Source organism: Buteo buteo, chromosome Z, assembly GCF_964188355.1.
Source record: "Buteo buteo chromosome Z, bButBut1.hap1.1, whole genome shotgun sequence".
Taxonomy (NCBI): domain Eukaryota; kingdom Metazoa; phylum Chordata; class Aves; order Accipitriformes; family Accipitridae; genus Buteo; species Buteo buteo.
In genome coordinates, this window is record NC_134204.1 from 84679163 (window position 1) to 84700511 (window position 21349).

At 39.7% G+C, this 21349-nt stretch overlaps 1 protein-coding gene across 1 annotated transcript; it reads right to left on the bottom strand.

The window, feature by feature from the left end:
- Positions 1-1402: 1402 nt before the first annotated feature.
- CETN3 (centrin 3) lies at positions 1403-14322 on the bottom strand. The gene is made up of 5 exons (XM_075020034.1): positions 14188-14322; positions 11203-11338; positions 9238-9352; positions 6447-6638; positions 1403-1849 (listed from the first exon to the last, which is right to left on the bottom strand). The coding sequence occupies exons 1-5, from the start codon at positions 14202-14204 to the stop codon at positions 1806-1808; spliced, it is 504 nt and encodes a 167-aa protein (XP_074876135.1). The 5' UTR covers positions 14205-14322; the 3' UTR covers positions 1403-1805.
- Positions 14323-21349: the final 7027 nt, after the last annotated feature.

The window sequence follows — 21349 nt, forward strand, 5'->3', positions numbered from 1 at the left end:
AAGCAAGATTTTCTCTTGCATGGCAGAATCCTTCAACTCATTTTTCCCCTTTCCCAGCAATTATGCTGAAAATAATATAAAAAAAATAAAGTATGTCTATACTACATATAGCAGAATTTGTCCCCATTAACACTCATCTTCACCCTGTATCCTATGATACACCAAGTGAACTACCAAAAAGCACCAGGATAGGTGTGAACCCCACAAAAGAGCAAGAACCTGCTTATAAAATCCACCTTTGATACAGCACAGAGGAAGTTTTACTCAAACTTTAAGACTGAGATATTAACTGAACATTAAGAAGATTTCAATTTCCTGGCAAACACCAATTACTCCTTCATTCCCCTGAATTTCATATTAATTTTATCCCCATGATTCTTCCCCATTATATTTGCATAATCAATTTTGGGGAAAAAAAAAAAGAAAAAAGAAAAAGGGAAAATGAAAATATCTCAACAGGAAGAATGTCCTTTCCTAGCAAAGGCTGTTTCAAAGACATCTCTCTGAGTGAGAGTGACCCAGCACAGCAATCCCAGCTGATGGCCACATACCCCACTGGGGTTCTACATGAGGTGTTCTTGATCAGCTGTATGGAGCCACTCCTAGTCATTTTGAATTGCTATAACTTTCTGTATGAATGGACTGGTATTGATGGCTTAGTAGAGAGTAACACAGTATTTAACAGATAAGAATGTTACAATACACACTTGAAAAATAATAGGAAAAATCTATTCACTCTGATGACCTTAACTTCTGTCTACAATAAATTCCAAGCTCTGATTGTTTGTGCAGGGTAAACCTGTTCATAACCCCTGGATTACTGACAGTTAAAAAGCAGCTGCTTTTCTGACAATAAACACGGGATTAACCAAGGTTTAAAGTTATATTTTTTATATATATCAGGAAAGTGAATTTTAAAAAGAAGAAACTATGAAATCTGGCAGATCAACCCACAAGAACTCTTCTGGAAGACATCTGGCAAACTAGAAATACGTCCAGCCTCTTCAACTACTTTAAAAGTTCATTCCCTGTGATGCTTTTTTTCTAACTAGATACTGCAGAAAAAGCATCTACTCATAAACAGTTGTCATTGTCTCCACAGCTAATCAGAGCTGCAGATACTGGAGAGAGAGCTGCTGGCTGACATCTGGATGATTTAAGCACATTTTTGATACAGTTTATCATCATGCATAGTTGCCTGCCCTTTGCTATCACACAGGGGTAATGCAGAGTTAATAAACTGCATCTTTGAGGATGCAAATGCTTGCTTATTTAATGTTACCATTCATCTAGAACAGTGGAAGTAGAAGCCTATAAATGAAGAAAAATTCTTTTCCCTGGAGGAGTTTACATTACAGTCCAGTTCAGATTAAACTACAAGAATAAGACTGTCAAGCAGCAATAGTAAAGAACATTTTATTGAAATGGAAGTTTGTCAAACCTTATGTATCAAAACTAAGGCCACAGCTAATGCTAACACAAAGTCAACCTCAAAAGGTTCTTAGAATATGATACAATTTAGAAATCTTATACAAAGCTATTGTACAAATGAGTAGTCAAACATTCTGAAATGCAGCATTACTTACTTGTTCTAAAATGATAAATCAATTACTCTACTGATAATATTTAATGATACAAAGTACCAAACTATCAGTGCATGTAACCTGTCTTTATTTTGGTCCTGTGAGGAAAGTAATTTTCTGCATCACTCCGGCTACAGAAATGAATGGAAGTACAAAACATTGTAATGGAAGCTGCCCATGACTCCTCCCTTTTGTGCTGAGTTCATTTCTTTTCTTCTAATGCTAAATATCTCCGGTCATAATAGCAATGAACTCTTCTTGATTGACTGTAGAAAAAGAGAAAATCATTAGACAAACAGCAAACATCCATAAACCATAAAAGAAAATAATGCATATCTGTATTATACTATTTACTTAAAGGTTTCCCAGTTAGTATTTGTTGTGTCTGAACCATTACTCATCAGGGTTTATAAGTTTCATTTTTTACTTCTAGAACAACAGAGATTTTGCATATTTTTTTTTTTCATATAAAAGCAAAAGCCAGAACGCAAGCTTAATTATGTGGAATATTTAGGCCAGAATCTAGCTCACATATAACATAACAAGCTATTACTTCTAATTATGAAAGTAAAAATATTCTAAAAGTAAAACACGATAGAAAAAAAACACTGAGAAATGTAAAAAGATGGCTATGCAAAACCACAATACTTATGATTTTTTTAAGATCTATTAAAATGTTAAAAATGGTAGATAAATTTTATTAAGTAAGTGCTTCTCAATCAACAATACTGCAGTTCCCATTACAATCAAATTCAGTTTTATTCTTAAAATTGTGATTCAGGCATTTACGTCCAAACCGGCCCCCCACCTGAAACTATGCTATTTCTCCCTCTCTCAAACCTACAACACTTGCCAAACAAAAAATTAATTTGAAGATCATTTACTAATGATTCCATGAATCAGTTAGAATTAAAATGGACTTTTGACAAGCTCTTCCCCACCTGAACTTTCTTCATTCTTCAGTTATAATTAACAGAAATTTTACACAAATGTACTTGAAGAAATTAAGTCATAATAATAAATTAATTAGCAGTCATTAATTATTTTGCTGCACTTATACCTGAGCTATTGACCTTAGTCATATGTTAAAACAGAGCCACTGTAAAAGAGTTAACCAATGAACATGTTCACTCTGCAACTAATTACTGTAGTAGGGAATGATTAGAGTCAGTCAGTGGTATGGAAAAGACCAGACACGTATGAAGAATTCTCCCTGACAATCATCTGTCCCAGCCAATGTGCCCAAGCTATTTCTAAACAAAACACTGCAAAGTAAGAGCTAGATTTACAGCTAGAGTAACATTAAACAAATTCAACTGTTAAAGAATAAAAAAATAAACCTAAATCTGCCCTGTTGTGACACATGTCAAAGAATATGAAACAAGTAGATTTTAGTCTAGCTTAGGACCCTATACTCTGAAATATCAGTCCATCACATAGCTACATCAAGTTCTACTACACAAGCACTATGTTGTCCATATGACTTTAAAAAGCATTTCCACAGCTTTGTCACAGTAACAGCACAAATACAAACGTCTTCCCCAAAATACTCTCTGGTTTAATAGATCTTTGTTAAACAATACTGCAGAGTGGAAATACAGTACTATAATGACAATCAAATTTTGTAACATTCAAACAAACTGCAAAGTGAAGCGTAGTTAGAATTCCTGTAGCCCAGTTAATCCCCATTAATCCTCCTCAGACTTAGGAGCTGTTCACAAGTTAAGCACAATGAAATCAGAAGCAATCACAGCCTTTCCTAGCATCAGATTTCCCTCAATTCCATTACATAAGTGATCATAGAAGAACAAACTAGTATCAGAGCTAATATGAAGAAAACATTGACTTAGGCTCTAGATAGTTAAAGGAGTCCTCCTCAGACTTAGGAGCTGTTCACAAGTTAAGCACAATGAAATCAGAAGCAATCACAACCTTTCCTAGCATCAGATTTCCCTCAATTCCATTACATAAGTGATCATAGAAGAACAAACTAGTATCAGAGCTAATATGAAGAAAACATTGACTTAGGCTCTAGATAGTTAAAGGAGCATATTATTTCAGTGTAGGGTTTTTTTTTTCCCTAATTCTGTGCCAAAATCTGAGACCTAAGACTGAATTGTGTTTCCTACAGATGCATCCACACAAGATAACAAAAAGCTGCATGAACTGACAGCATGGAGTTTCTAAAAAACAGTGGTACTCCAAAACAGAAGTCATTCCTAAAACCAAGAATACAAAAATAAGACTAACTACATTTTTAAGGCAGATAGAAATATGCCAAAAATACTTTCTTCTACAGAAACTTACATGCAGTATACCAGTATATTCCAGTTGTTTTGCTGGAAACGCAAGGTTTCAAGTAGCCTGGGTATCACACAACAGACCTTACTACACCATGAGCAAAACAATCTCTCAAATGTAAGAACAGTATTAAAGCACAAGGGCTATTACTCCTTTATTTGAACTATCAATTAAAAATGCTACGGACTAACATTTTCAGATTTATTTTGGCAGGAGAAGAAGGAGAATTAGATGACAGAAAGATTTTTCTACATGACCCAGATGTTTAAGTTAAATGGAACAGTGATTCACAGGATTATTTACTTTTTCAGAATGAATCTCAAAAAGCTATAAACAGCATCGGTTTTCTTTAAAGAACAGAAAACACACAGAACCATAAGGATAAACAGCACCATATACAAACATTATGCTGTCAATCTTCCATATTCAATCTTGTGCTTGAATGCTCTAACAAAGAGAATGAATGGATGAATGAATAAGGAGAAACTGAGCCACCCATTCTTAGCTGATCAATTTGAATTAAAAAATGTAGCACTGACCCGAAAGAGTTATGACTCAGTAACCTTCCTGAAAGGAGCTCATGGTCTACATTCAATTTGTAGTGACCAGATAGCCACATGACAAAAAACATCCTTGATCCATGATGCTGACATCTCAGTTGGCAGCTCCAGGAGAGTGACACAGAACAAAACATGCTTGCAGATGACTTCTACTCTCACTCACCTCTACAGCTACACCTTAAAAAACAAACAAACAAAAAAACCCCCCACAAAACCAAACCGAAACAAACAACCCTACCTAGACTAGCAATCAGTCTATCGGATTGAGAAAATAGGCATCATTCCTTGCCTGCTATACAGCTACTGAAAAGAAGGTTAATAGGTATCCTATTGTCTACCAGAATGCGCAGCTGCAATCCTGTGTGTCACTGCACACAGACAGGTGCCCGAAAACAGGAGTTGCAGCTTTTACTATACTAACCTGCTTCAATTATCTTACACGAAACACTGAGAAAAAACAAAATCTATTTTCTCAGGATGCAGCTCCAAGAAAATCTGATCAAGCAGTGAGACAGTTCAGGGATCTAAGCAGCAAGAAAAATAACACTTAAAAACCTAAATGATTTATTTTCCCCTGGCTTAGCTCCCTTAAACACCTCACCAGTGGGATCAGATTCTGCCAGTGCAAGAAATGGGTGGGAAGACACAGCTGGGAACACAGAGGAAAAGGAGAATTATGCAGCATGGATTTATTAAGGAACCTTGGCCTCAGACCATAGCTCCAGAAGGAAAGAAATCACACACTTTTCTCAACACTTGGTTTAGTAGTAACAATGTCAACATTAACACTTTTCTGGCAGTTGAATCACTGACCTTTCACTATCTTTGTCTCCAGGCTCTGTATTTACACCACTACAAAGGAACAGAAGGTTTGCATTTACACACCACTGACCATGTTTAAATGTCCTGCTATTGCTCTTTAAAGAAAAGGGGTTGTTTCAGTACTTGAGTAATTGTATTCCCAAGTATGGATAACAACCATCTCAAACAGCATAGTGGGGAGGAGTGCCTGTCACAAGGCTGACAGCACAATTTTTTTTATTTTTTCACTAGTAATGAGAGTTTTGAGTCCCACAGATGTGGCAGCTCACAAGTAGAAATACTATTGTAACTGGAAAAGTTGATGAACTGCTAGTGAGATCTCAGACATGAATCACCATCCTGAAAGAAAAACTGAGAAGTAGGTTTCAATGACTGTTAAAAATGCAGTGTTTTTGTGCATGGTCTCAAGTGAGTGGTCCCTGAAATTCAGATACTAAGGTTTCTGGTGTAACCAGAAGGGTGTTGTCAAGTCAATGAAAAAAACTTAAGTGTCAGTGTTCATGAAGATTTAATAAGCATAGTATCAAACTGGATTTGTTAATTCATATCTTTATCTAGCTAGTACATCCGCAGCCCACTCTGTATGGACCTTGTCTATTGCCCAGAGCCATTTTTCACGCTATGCTCTTCAGCTCTCTGAGGTTCAGAAGTATGTTAAAGACCCATCCAAGCTGATCCTGCATTGACCCAGGGTACATCCAGCATGATTTGTTAGCTTAATACTCCATATCTGACTAACATGCTGAAATCACAACAGTGACACATCACCACTTAAGAAATATTGACTAGGCGATCAAGAGAGGTTCTCTTAGCACTGTAATCCTTTTACTGATTTATAAGGAAATTAAAATGTAATGTAGGTACATGGAATCTCCCATGTACCAGTTCAATTACTTCCACCTTCAACTACACTTTCACCCATCTTTTAATAGACATTGGTTGAATAAGAGTTAGTGGTGAATCAACTTTAGAAATCAACTTAATTTTTAGACTCCAAGATGTGTTTCCAGGACTAGTAGCTGTCAAAACCAACAATTTCCATTATTTGTAAGTTAAATTAAGTTTGAGCTGAAAGTTATTTAAAAGGAAACCAAAGATGACATTTTCACAACATAACCACATTTAAAAAGGGGAGAAAATTAAGAACAGACTATATGGGTTTTTGTTTGCTAACACATACTTTCTCCATCTCCATCCTTATCAAATTCTTCAATCATAGCCCGTAGTTCTTCATCAGACATATTCTCACCCAATTCTCTAGCAACTCGGCGCAGGTTTCTGAGACTTATTTTACCAGAGTCATCATCATCAAACAATTTGAATGCCTTGAGTATTTCTTCTTGTGGGTCTCTATCCAATATCCAGTCTGTCACTATAAGAAGGATACTTAAGTTAGACTAAAAAATTCTGAAAGCTCAACTCAGAATGACTTTAGCAGACTGAGGCAATAGGAAGAACAGGTACTTCTGATTTCACCCTCTTTCATTTTTTATATTTCTATTCAATGTGCATATTTGTTTGACTGTTATCTGATCTCTCTCATCTCTCTTTTCCCAAGCTCAGCTTCTTTTTGGGACATACCTGTTGCAGTGGAAAGCTACATGGCAATTTAGACAGAGTCATGTTTCCAACGCACTTTTCAATAGGAATTCAAAGTATACACATGCCTCCTCTGTTCCAAACTTACCTTCCAGAAAAGACACTAGCTCTGACAGATGAAGACGTGCAAATTTTTTTATTTTGTAAGTTTTGAGCAGGATAGAATTTTGACTTGGAGAGGACACTGAAACACTAAGTAATGGAAAACATTCACATGGGACCTCTCTTTCAGATAAAAACCCACACTAATGGAAAAACCAAAAAAACCCAAGCCCAGGGGTTATGAAAAGGGCACTGCTATGAACTGCAAGGTGTTAATTGTGAATCAGTCTTTATTATTTCTTTTATCACAACCATTTGTCAGTTTCTGTAACAGAAAAGACAAACTTGCCACATAAAATATTTTTCTAGTAATTCTTTCAGACCAACGAACTGTAATATATCTTCACATCTTTGTACCTGCTAGTCTTGTATTACAGGGCTCGCTATTTATGACTTTCATCAAGCCATTAAAAACACATCAACCCCGTTTGTGCATAAAGAACCACTTAGCATCTGCTGCTGTCTGCAGATGGATTGTCTGCTATGGTTTAGCGAACTTGACAGGAAAAAATTAGATTCAAGCTCATATAAGCTCACTACAGCAATGAAGTTTGTATGTCTACATAAATTTACTGTAAATCTGAGGGATTTAAGTATTTTCATTTAAAACTACGCTACATGACAGTATTACATCATTTGAAAAATTCTACCTTTTGTGGAAAAAAGACAACTGCAATGTTAGCTAAGAACAATAAAACACTAGGTCTCCAAATACTACAGGTAACATGGTTGTACAAAACAAGGCAAAATGTAATTGCATTTTCATGCATTTCAGATCAGCCATTTCTACATTTAAAACCATAAATAACATAAAATTATGAAAAATTGATGGCTCAAGAATTGCTTAGCCATATTCAGCAGCTCTTCACAATTAAAGCTTCTATAAGCTGTTTTCTCTAACTCCCTGATCTTTCTGCTAGAAAAAGTATCACGTTTAATTTTGTGTCAAGGTAATATTGTGTCATAGCAGCACTCAAATCGTATTCAAGTTTTGGGACAGGTTCAATTGCCTTCCAAGTATATATTGTGCTTTCTACAAGAATTTTCCTAGCTTCTCACAGCACTTATTAAATGTCCATATTGATAGCCAGGACAAAACCAGGAAACAATGAAGAATGAAAAGACTGAACATCAGGAATTAAAAAAGAATTACACAGTAATTACAGTATATTCAATCATACAATATTATAGCATAATGATGTAATTATAGTGGTATTATTATTACTATTAAATCAATACCTTTTCTTTTTTTTAATTAAATCAGGACTGATCACATATATTTCCCCATAGGCTTTATTTTGGTTCTTTTCTGACTTATAATTTGTTGTAACCTGGAATACAATTACAAAAATGTTATCTGTCATTAGCAACACATTTTGTCCAATCCTAACCTGTTAAATCGTTAAAATTTGCCACATTTCAATCAGTAACTGTTTTGCCACATGAAGTAGATTGTTATTCATAGCCAAAAGCAAATATGCATGTACTTCTTTTTTTTCCCAGAAAATTTATAGAAATCTAGTAATTTGAACACATGGACTAGAATAATGAAATAGACATATAAAGCCATACATGGAGAAATCCCAGAGAGCTTATTTTTTTTGTAAACACAAATTGTATGCAAAAGTATAAATTATGTTTAACAAACAAAAAATCTTCAAAGAAACTTAAAGTCTAATCTTTAAAAATTCTGCAGATCACTACATAATCAAAGTATGTCAAACTAGCAATACACAATCTCCAGATGAATGAAACAGCCTAATGGAATTGCACTGGTTTTATCAACAGTTGAAAATCCTTAAGTACAATACTTAATACCTTCTTCAATTTTTGTTATCTTTATTATACATGAAGTCTGTATTCAGTTTATGGTTTCTCTGTATATACACTTCTTCCCATGAAATTCAATGCCAAGTACTTTTCCACAGCAGGAAGGAGAACCCCACGAAATTCATAAACAGAAGAATATCTACATTTTAAGTTAGCATTTATTCCTTTGTGCAAGTTTGAAAAAGATTAGGACTGTGTATACTCTATTTCCTTTTATACTGTGGCTATCATTCATCTCTACATATCAAACTGAGTATTCAGAATACAAAGATTTATTTTCCTCCAGTATTGACTTTTATTAAGAAAAATACGAAATGAAATCTCCCACTTCTATTTCTTAATAATACTAGGTAACTGAAAAAGTACACAAAGTACTGCTTCCAAATTGTAGTCACTACTATAGGCTGAATTTCTTTGAAGGTACACAATCAAACACATACCAACTTCATTAAAATCTTCAAAGGTGATCTTGCCTGTCGCTTCTCGATCATAATCTTTAAGTATTTTCAGTACATCAGCTTTTTTCACATCAAAACCCAAGGCTCTCATTGCCACCTTTTGGAATAAAATGGAAGTGCAACCATATATGAAGATTAAAATACGGATTTAACAGATATCTTTTTATTTTCAGTAATTACCTTCTTGCCCAAGACAGAAGGTGCGTATCAGTGGTTTAGCAACAATAATAAATAACATTAATAAAAGGAAAAGAAAAAAGGAAAAAAGCTTTGGATATAAAAATTGCCTAAAACTACTATTAGCAAGTGAAACATCAAGTTACAGTGAAAAAACTAGCCTTTGCATTTTCAGGGATTTTACAGACTGGACCAAATGCTTCTTAGGACAGTAGATTTATTTTCCTCACTTTCAAAAACATTTCAAGTGCTGACCCTTTTTCAAACATAAAACTGAAAATCATTCTTCAAACTATTCTTCTTCAGTATTCATACTAAGTGTGTATACGTTCGTAGGTTTATAAGTCCTCTTACAAGTGACTTTACTGCTTTTCCAGTGAACAACATAAACCAACCTATTTTTTATTTTTCCACTGGGTTAGAACTACACACTTAGTTTCCCATTTCAACTGAGATGGCAATTTCTCAGCACACACTACCTTGACTTCCTCCATACTGATGGGCATACACTAAACCAGAAGTGGAAAACCACAATCCTATTGAATGTAGCCATTCAAAAATCTATGCTATGTACTTATTTTGTTGAGATATTCTTTTCTTTATGTATTTCTCCTCTTCTATAGTATTATCTTCAGGACCACAGTAATTAAGACAGCTAAGAAACAGCTTTGCAAGTAATCATGACAGCTGGGAATTCAAAGCATGCCGTAACTGGAAAAAGCATATTAACAGTCCTGAAGCAGTCACCAGTACTACTCCACTCACTATGGCCTCCAGCAAAGATAAAATACTTGAATTCTGAAATAAAAAGAGAATCACTATACCCAAGACATTCCTGTAACAGCAATTAAAGTAAAAATAAGACCTTTTTTTTTCTTTCTTTCTTTCTTTTTTCCTTCTTGGAGTTACTTGGTAGAGCCAGAATGTGGACTGGATACCAAACCGGTTGGATTAGGTATTCCTTCCCAAAAGAATCTCACCCAGCAGGTGACAGAAACACTGGCCTCTCCAAAGCCACTTTTTGTTCTCAATGCAGTATAATTAGAGTAAAAATTCATAAAAGGTTTTAAGAGAGTTTAATAAACTTCACATACTACTTCTAGAGACTACAAGGTCTCACTTGAGGTACTCACTCCTAGAGGTACTTACTAGGAAAGACTGCCATCCTAACCTCCATTTGCTGATGGCTATCAACAGGAGAAGCCTTCATTGAGAAGAGCAACTACTGAGCTTCCCACACGCACAGCAAATAGCGTACCTCACTCCTACAAGTCATAGGCTCCCTGCTGAAAAATGCAAGTGGCTAAGCTCTGGCTTGTAGTCAACAGTTTTACAAATTTGATTTACATCTTTTTCCTAAGCACCTGAAACCTGTGGATTTTCACAACACCAAGCTTTATACTATACAGTCCCTTTAAAAAGAACCAAACAGCTTTCCAGGAGCTTTTCCCACTTAGTCATCTGTCCAAGCTTAAACCCTGGGGAGCATTCAGACAAGTGTTATGCAGGATGCTACAGCAATTCTGTTACTGTGTCAAGTAAATAGTGTAGGAAGAAAAGCTCATTCTTACCAATCCAGTATTTCCTCACCCTCCTGCCCTGCCCTCCCTGCTCCCCCCTCCCGCTCCCCAATATCCTCAGTCCTTTAGCCCAGCAAGAGATCTTGAACATGGAACATTTTTTAAAGATACAGCCAACATCTTAAAAACTCACTAAGAAACAAATATATATTATCTGCCATAAAATTGTTTACACGAAAAAAACTTTTACCTTTAATTCATGATAATTTATTGCTCTATCTTTGTCTGTATCAAACAACTCAAAGGCATCTTTAATTTCTTGCTTCTGTTCCTCAGTCAGTTCTCTTCTTTTCTTCTTTTTAGTTTTGTCTGCTGAAAGCTCATTCCTGTATAAGAAGAAATTAAGTGTAATTGATTTCTACTGGGAAGATACCACTGTAGATAACATTTTCCACCAATTAGAAACTCACCGTAATTGCACAGATCATTACCTTCTCTATTCAATCTTTTCCTAGCTTGCCCTCCCAGTTTAAAATAACACTTGAAATAGACAATTCCTTTGTGAAAGCTGAATGACACCTCCACTCCCCCACCCAAAATAAAATCCACACAGGTGTTTTGGTTAATAACAAAAAAAGAAGGTAGAAAAACTACCAGTTAAAAAGAATACTTGAGGTTACAAACTAGATTAGCAGTTGAAATGATACAACTCCTGAAAACACTTTGCTTCTAAACTGTTGCTTAGAAGAAAGAATTTCGAGACAGACAGGCTGCTGGACGCTTAACTAGGCCAGACAACCAGGTTGTCTGGCTACTAAAGTGGGTGTTAGGTGCCACAAATCGGCTTTGCTGCCAGTAACAGTTCTTAGATAAATGGCATTTATGGGTATTTTTTTTTTTAATCCTTTAAAATCACACACATACACACTGTTCTAAAGACTTCTTGCTCTGTTTTGGTATATACAAATTATATACAGAGACAATTCCCCCCCCCCACCCCTAAGTCAGCAGCTCTTGTTCAAAGACAGCCCTCTTTTCCTTAGCTAGTCTAGAAAAAAGATTAAGTTTGCAGGTAACAGACAGAAAATAAATTATTTGTATATTGGCAACAACAGTTGAAAAAACTGACAAGGATGGCACTGATAGAAGATACTTTGGACCAAGCTAGTAAAGGGTAAAATTTGCTGTAACTGGGCTTTATTCACATCAATGAGATTGACTGCTGTATCCAGAGTAATTGCTTGGAAGGTGTCCATTTTAAAGCAAGAACTCTAAAAAAAAAAAAAAAAAAAACAAAACACAAAAAACAATAGTAGATTTGAGGTAACAGGAAATATCAATAAGGCTGTTACCGTACTCAAGGTACAATCCTGAAAGATGTGGGCATGTGTGAAGCTCAGCAGCATACTGTCACTGTGATAAGCATGGCTAACTGCAGTGGTAAATCCCCTCCATTCTGTGATCATGAGGCCACATCAGATGTACTGAGTCCAGCTGTGGACACCCCAGTAAGAGAGAGATGTACAGAAAATGGATACAGTCACAGGCAGACAACCGTCCCTGATGGCTGCAGCATGTCACGCTTAAGAAGCTGAACGAGCTGGGTTTGGTAGGACCAGGGTGAGTGGGGCAGAGGGACTAGGTGGGCAAGGGTTAAGGAGAGAGGATCTAAGCACTGTCCTTCACTATCTAGAGGGTTATTACGCAGAGGACAGCTACATGCTTCCCTCAGATGAGCACAGTGAAAGGACAAGAGACAACAACTACAAAATGAGAGGAGAAACTGCAGCTGCATCTAAGTGGAAACATTTTCCCAGTGCGAGTATTTATGTGCTGAAATAGTTGCACTGGGAGACTGAGGAGTCTCCATGGTCTGAAATAGTTGCACTGGAAGACTGAGGAGTCTCCATGGTCAGAAATTTCTGGAACCCAGCTGGAAAAGGCGCTCAGCAACCTCATTCAGTTTTGAGTGAGACCTGCTCTGAGCAGAACGCTGGACTAGATGACTTCCAGAAGGCCTTTCTATGCTGTCAAGAAAAGGCTTTTTACACTCATTTGTTTATTTGCACCAGAGGCAAAATGCGTTCTGTGTCACCTACTGTACAATGCATAAAAATTACTGACAAGTGAACAGAAAACTGCTTTTCAAGGATATTTATTTTCCAATCTCCTGTAAGGAGTTGCTTTTCTGTCTCCTTTGTTAAGGCTTTGCTAATTTTAATCAAAACCAACGATTAAACACACAGCTGTGATTTAGCTTTCAACAACCACTGAAGCTACACCAGTAAAGATTCCAAATACAGACAAGAAAAGTGCAAGCTGCACAAGCAGGACCTGCCTCAGACCACAACATCCTCAAAGAGTGAGAAATCCTTAGCAGACCAATTGGGACAGCATGATTTCACACAGGCTTTGGATTACTCTAGCTTTTGGAAGGACTAAAATAACTCTGAGCTGGCTACCTAATTAGGACTGGGAGAGCAGCTCAGATGCAGAGAGCCCACATTTCGTGAGCTGCGATAATGAAATCCATTTAAAAGCCTGAAAGCAGATTAACGTTGAACTCTTCTGGAAGAAGGAGCTAGCTACTCAAGTATGTATTTAGCGCTCAGCACAAAATAATTTTTTCACGAGATGGAGCAGTACTTAAAGGCAAGTAGTTTAGTGCCACTTCTTCTACAACCACTTTTACCCTACAAAGCATGAAGTTCTCAGACTTGAAAACTAAGGATCGTGTAGGCCGAGCAACCATATCAATGACGCTTAAAGGCAAGGACTTGCCAGGTACAGAATTCATAAGCCAGGCCCCTTTACACAAGTTACTGAATCGGAATTAAAAAAAACCCAAACAAACAACGAAGCTCAACGGCCTAACTTAACGCCTACTAAAAGGCTTTTTGAAGGGACATTACTTCAGACAATCCAGGAGCGACCCTCTCAAGGCCAGACGCACCCCCCCTCGGTGAACAGACGGCTGCCGGGCCTGACCTGCCCCGCGACCCCCGCCGAAGGGATCAGACAGAAGCGGCCGGGGGCCGCGGAGAACCTCCACCGGCGCTCGCCAGCACCCAGGCCCCGCCGCTGCCCGCCTCACCCCGCGTTCCGCCATCACCTCCCCCGGGCCGCCCCCCGAGGAGCCCCCTCAGCAGAACCGCCCCGCCCGCGCTCCGGGGCCCGAAGGGGATGGGGGGGGTGGGGGGACACGACACGGGACGACCACCCGGCTCATACCGACCTCAAGGCCAAGCTCATGCTGCTGCCGGGCCGCGGCGGGCCGGACCGGACCGGACCCTCCACACAGCCCCCGCCGCGCTCCCTTCCCCTTGGAAACGCGGCACAACGCCGGCGGCTGCCAACCCGCGCCCTCTTCGCCCCGCCACCGCCGCCTGATTGGAGGCTAGAGGAGATCTTCCCGCCTCCCAGCGCCGAGCGACTAATTATTGGCTGAAAGGCTGCCACTCAAGCGAGAGAGGGTGTTCCTCTTGCGCCGTCTCGGCGGCAGGCGGGGCTTTGGCTGCGCGGCGCGGGCAGAGGTGAGAGGCCGTGCCGGCGGGTCATGGCGGCGGCTGCTCCGGCACCGTTCGCTTCCCCCCTCCCCGCCTCCCAGCACGGCTGGCGGGCTCCCGGGGGCACCTCGGAGCGCCCCTGTCCAGCCTGGGTGTGCCGTGGTTGTGGCAGAATGCTCCCCGCGTCGCCGGGCCCTGCCCGCTCCCTCCGCCGCTGGGTCGCACGGCGCCATCTTGGATGTGGAAGTATGGCGGGTTGTGGAGGAGCTGTGTGAGACGGCTCTCACGCCGTCCGGAGCCGGGGAGCGGGCACTGGCCTGCGCTGCGGTAGCTGTCGGCGCGCCTGGGTGTCGGCAGTGCTTTGGTGAAGTGGCCTGGTCTCTTGTCAACTGAGAACTGGTGCTCGCTGTGCAGCTTCAAGAGGGGCTCTGGGAGCGCTGCGTCAGATTCCTCAGGATCGTGAGGAGAGATGTGATTCATAAGCGTATTTTTGCAATATGTATATACACACACATAATATTCAGAGTTTATGGAAAAAATAAGTCTTTCTGACATTGTACTGACTTTACATTCCTAAAAATTTTACAGGGAAGCAATCTGTATCGCATGAAGACTGAAGACCTTAATATGTAATTCCAGTTCTCATTGCCGTTGATGCTTTTGTGTTTTGCAAACCAGTGAATGAGCCAACATTACATATTCTGTGGGTGGGAGACAGCTCACTGATAAGAAAACACAGACTTGGAAAAAGTGCTGCCTCTGTGCTCTGGTCTGTGACACAATGGGTGACCCCTGCGCCTTGCCATTTGGGATGCCTTGAGCAGAGTGGACTGTTTATAACCAGTGCTGAAACAGCATAGACTGGTGTTAGTAGCTGGACCATAGGGATGTTCAAATCTTTCCTAATTATGTGCTAAGCTGTCTCCCTAGATTCACTGAAAAGACTCAGGCAGTGAAAAAATGCCTTCAGGCATTTCAGGCCTGTTCCTGTCAGGACTGACAGCACGTTTTGAAGGTGTTTTACATCTGCAGACACCTAGTTTTCCAGTAATAAACTAGTAGCAGGTTGACCTTGAGTATGCACTGTTGGATATGAAGAGCTGGATTCAGTAGGCATGCTCAAGTTGTGTTTTTCCTGAGCAAAGTCGAGCAGAGATGAGGCTTGTTTGGCTGTCTGTTTCTATTACCTGGTCCACAGATCAAGTAGGCAGGGTCACTGTAAGGAGTTTGTCATTGACCTTTAGTAGCTTTGCAACTAAAAGCATAAATTACAGGCAGGTTTGATCCTCAACCTGTTCTGTAGGGAAATTTTTTATTACAGGTTTTTCATTTCACTCCTTGCTGTTTGGATAGATCTGCAATTAGATGCATTCATCTGAGCAATTGTATGTTTGCTTTGAAATATTTTTTTCCCCAGTTTGGAGCAGGGTGTTTGGTACAGGTCCTGAATACAGGTCTCGGGACGCCTTGCTGGTAGCTGTGTGCTCAGTCCATGCTGGTCACATCAAGGTGGTAGGTATTGTATAGTAAACAAACAAGCAGGTATACCCACAAATTAATTTTTTGTGCTTCATACAACACATTTACATGGCCAGAGAGAAAAGGAGAGCACTGACTGAGTGGTGAGAATACATACCTGGGGTGGGGGCACTAGTGTCAGTGTCCTGAGTATACCAACAGCCCCAAATGGCCCTGTCTCACCTGGGACCCCCACCCACACCCCCTCTGCATGTTGTTCCTGGAGCTCAGCCTAGAGGCCCTTGGTCCTTGCCTGAGCTGCGTTGGAGACAGACCTGCCCTTGTGCTGTGTGCTGCTGCTGCTGCTGGCCTACTGACTGGACTTTGTGGCCTGGCCTTGAGCTTGAGTCATCACCTTGCAGTTGTCTGGCAATCACTGGGCTGCTGATCAGCCCGGTTACCATCAGCATCCCTGCACTCCGTGGGGAGGTCCCTATCCTTACCTGTGTTGAGGTTGCCCTTAGCTTCCAGCTTGTCCTCTCATGCAGCACCCCTGTCCTTGCTGCTCCCTGGCAAGTAGACTCAAATACCTGATACTGAATGACCCTCTGGGTATGCTTCCAGGAACTGGAGAGCCACATTCAGGTCTCTACTTCTAAACTTGCAAGATGAGCTAGAAAATTGCCTTCTTGCCTCCTAGGCCAATGAGCTTGCCATGACTTTAATGAGAAGAGATGCACGGCTGACTAAGCACTTTCCTCTAGCCTTTAGTTACCTAACACGCATACAGCTCTCCTCTTGCATGTTTCCTACCAGCTAGTAGGAAGCTTGCTGACTGTGTGAATCCTGCCTCTAGGTGCTTACGTGCTTCACTGAGCAAGCGAGAGCAAATCCTCCTGCAATGGTTTCAGGTGGTAGAGGTAGAACTTGCTCTTCTGCTAGTCGACCATGGTGTTTCCAGAAGGGACATGCAGCCAGGTCTGCTGTATCTGCTTCCCATGCCTAACCTGGTTAGGTGACCAGGGAAGGTGGGCTTGAAAAGATAAGGACAATTAGGGGCTACAAAATCCACAGGAATAATACACTGCTATTTTCTCTGCCTCCAAATTTGATTATTCCTGGCCAGTCTCATTTGCAAGTGTAGGAAGGGAGAGTGTCTTACCATTTACAGCCCTTTATATTTGTAGTGATGTTGTTATTCTTTGCACTAAACTGTCAGATCTTCAGGGCAGAAGGTCTCCAAGCAGACGGATTCCTAGTGCAACTGGTGCTGTTGTTAATGGGATGCTATGCCAAAAGCTCTGCGCCGGAAATCAAAATGCCACTGTTTGTAAATTTAGTAAAGCTGGCAGCAGTGCTCGTATTGCACATGAAATGGAGGTGCCAGGAATTTAAAACTGAAAAGACAGGCTCAAATAGTAATAGCTAAATATAAATACTAGATTTTGGGTATGGTAGCTGTGAGTTTCAAACTCTTACATTTTCAAAGCTGGCTAAACCACTTCTAAAATTACCTCTTAGGAGTAGAGTGGATAAATTAGAGTATCACTAGCATGTTCCTCACACCTGTGTATTGCCAGCTTAATAATTGTTTATTTGTGAGGTATCCTTGAAGGCTTTATTATTAGCTATATCTTCAGCTTTTAATTAATTTTCAAACTCATCTGTTGCTATATGAAAGCCATTTGTGGGGCTGTCCGCCAGCCAGATCTTCCCTTTTAGTGAGTATGTTTTCTTTTCTATTCCTAATTTTATTAGTATTTGAAACCACAGTACTGTTCCCTTGTCCTAAGCTGAATTTGAGGGTCCAGGAGATGACAAACCTCAACCTGGCTGTTCAAAATCGGATCAGATACCAGAACCTTCTGCTGTAAAACAAAAAGCTGCTTTAATAAAATTAATCCAAAAATTTTTAAAGGAGTAGTTTTGCTTGGGCAGATGCAACTTCAGGTGTTGTTTGTTCATGTCACTCTTACAGAAAATCATACAGCACAAAATGAAGTGAAAAATTAAAGCCATATTAAAAATGTATCATATGTCTTTGCCAGTTTGATGATTGGAAATGTACTCCTGTGTACCTCTGGATCAAACTGCTGGGAAGTATCTTACTTTCTAGCTCTGGTACAGTTACAGAAGTGTTGGCCAAGGACCCTTGCTGAGTCTTCTCCCTGTGTCAGGGTTCTTTGGTTTGTTTCTCCTATGCTTTCCAATTTTAATTGCTGTTTAATGCCTTGTAACCTTCCCAGGACACTGATGGGCACATACGGGAACACACACGGACAAAGTCAGTTATTAAATTGGTGAGATTAGCCCATCCAAGAAAAGCTGAATAGTTGGAAGAACCACATGCTGAAAATGGTTTTTGATAGCACAACAAAAGCAAAGAGCAGGTTTGTAACACTGTTGGTTTCTACTTTGTAAGTATGCAGTGAAGCTTTTTCTTTTGTTTTCCCTGTAGATTTAGACGCTTTTTGTTTGATTATTTGTTTTGTGCAGAGAGATGTAGTCCCTGGTGGCACCTTTCTGTGTGTTCCTCCTCTCAGCACAGCAGCTCTGTGCCTGCCCTGGAGGCAGCTCCTGCAGGTATTTGTGCACCTGAACGACCAGGTGGCAAGTCTACTGCTCCTCCTCCAGCCCAGCCTACGCTGCCCAGGCTTGTCGCCCCCGCGCACCGCGGGCGGGAGGTGGATAATAATGACTTTTATTGTCTTTACGTAAAAGTAGAGGAGAGGAGCAGAGAAGGCATATTCCGCTTGTGAGTACTCTACAGAAAGCATTAAATGGCCTGGTGGTGTGATGACACCACACAAAGCAATGCGGCGTTAATGTATAAGCTAGTAGTAAAGTGATTTAACACTAGAGTTACCTGGGCTAATTATGTCTCTCAGAGGACTAGATTGCATTATGACTAGCCTGGGTATCCCTGTGCTGCGCCAGTGTGTGCAGTGTAAATATAACCTAACATGTTTTTACCAGCAAAACCCCTACAAAATATTTAGCTTCAAATAATGTTAAATTTAAAATAAAACCCAACGAGTGCTTTCTGATTGCTTTTCCATTGCATCTGTTTCTGTGCTTCCTAATTCAATTTGGAAGTGAGGGGACCGAAGAAGAATTAGTTTTGGATGAAGTCTGATTGAATTTTTAGACACAAGCAGTACTGCTTAATGATTTCAGTAATACATGCATTAATTGTAAATAATAACTTGAAACAGTGTTAGTCGAATTCTTAGACCTAGATTTTAAAAGTTAAATATTCATAGTTCCTCCTTTGCCATGTATTTTTCCACCCTCATCTCCCTCCCTCTTTCCTAACAGGTCTCCATTTTTTGTTTTCTTTGCCTACAGATGTCTGCTCTTAAAGGCAAGGTGTTACACTAGGCTTTATCAGCACTTGTTCTAAAGCTCACTCTAAGTTCTGCTATATAGCATCCTACAGTCCAGGATTTAATAGTAATGATGCTTTTTTTTTTTTCCTGTCCCTAAGAATGTTCTTTTTAGCAGAAACATCCCATGTTTCTTTCATAGTGACATGATGGCAAATAGAGATATTCACTGATGTAAAAATAAAATGAGATGCTGTAGTACTGAATTAATTAAAATGACTCTTTCATTTCCGTGTGTGTTAGAAAGATGATTATAAAGACCCCTTACTCACCTGAGATAACTACCTCACAACATAGCATCTATTGTGAAATACAAGGTGTAGTTCAATATGACAAAAATAATGCAACACATTCATAGTTGCTATAAATAAAAATAATATGTAACCAGTAAGAAACTGGAACCAGATTGCAGGCACAGCAGTATGAAAAATAGAATTTACATTTTAAAACTTAAATTCGAAGTGCCAAAGAATGAACCAAAACACTGACTGCTGTAAAGAAATCCTTTCTACATCAGCAGAGTATAGGCTGAACATGAAATAAAGACATAGTGAAACCAAGGTATGAGGCAGCCAGAAGGCTGTTCTTATTTATGCAAAGATATCCTGTGTGACTAAAGCATCCTCCTTAAAAGCTGTGGCTTCCTTCTCCAACTGGTAAGCTGTAAAAAGGACAACTGCAAATACCCTCCATACAGAGGCTAGAGGAGTTACAGGCATGATGGAAGACAGGATCAGAATTCAAAATCATGTTGATAAATTGACGAGGTAGTCTGGAATCAGTGATACAAAATGGAATGAAGGCAAATTGAAAGCGCTTTTTTTCATAGGAAAAACTCCAGTGCAGAAATGCAAGATGGGAAGTAACTGGATAGCAAATATTCTTACAGAACAGAACATGGATGTTACAAGGGACCAGAAATATGAATCAGCAATATGATTTAGTAAGAAGGGTGCAAACATCTAAGGCAAAGATGAACATGTTCTGTTGGTTGGTGCTGGCGAAGCTTGAGTGGAGTACAGTTTTGCAGAGCATAGTTTAAACAGGAATAAAGGAACTGGAAAGATCTAGAGGGAAAAAGAAAAGTAATTAAATCTTTCCTTATATGTCATGTTTTTAAGCTTACAGTAGCTGACTGGGAACAGTCTTCTGCTATGTAAAAAGATGTTATATGGACACTGCATACAAGAATAACCGATTAATTTGTAGAAAGGGATAACTTGGGCTGAATATGAAGAAGAGTCTAGGTTGATCAAGAAGGCATTGTGGAATGACCTTTATGGCTAACAGTGAGCTACAGGGCTGCCCTTTCTCTGTTGCATTTCTTATCTAGTCCTCCAGAGATGGTGGAGTTCATATATCATGAAGAAAAAGAAGCCATTTCTCGGAGTGAGGAAGAGAGAGAAAAAGTAGGGGGGGACGTGTGGAGAGGCATAGACAGAAGTCTGGGTATGTGTGAGGAAGCAGCAGCAGAGGATGTGGGACAAAGGAAAAAGTTGGTAACGGGCCAGAAACATGAGGAAGTTGAAGGACCAGAAAAAGTGATGGAAAACAGGAAGAAGTGGGGGCAGGCAGACCAGGGAACCTCTAGTTTTAAGCAAATGTTCTGCCTCTCTGCATGAAGATAATGCTAAGTGACCGCAAAATGATCATTCTTGGCCCTCTATTTCTTACTTGTCTGCAAAGAAGTGCAAGAAAGCATTTGATTTGTCATCTGCAAACCAAACCTGTCCCCTTACCTGCTGAATTCCAATAAGATATACTCATTCTTGTTGCTAGGACAATTTACCATATCAAATCTGATGTCAAATATGATGATTTTCACAGTACGTGTAATAACAAACTTCCTTCAACTTGTTGGCAAACCCATTTATTGAGAAATGAGTAGTGACACTGATAGATTTTGCTTACAGTTTGGGTTCCTAGTTCTCCTGCTTCAAACACCAGGGTAGGACAGGAGGTGAAGTGCTTGTAACTGGGGCACCAAAATCTTTTTGTGCTGTGCTGTGGTGACAGTGCCACTAAGTCTTGATGTGCATCACAACTT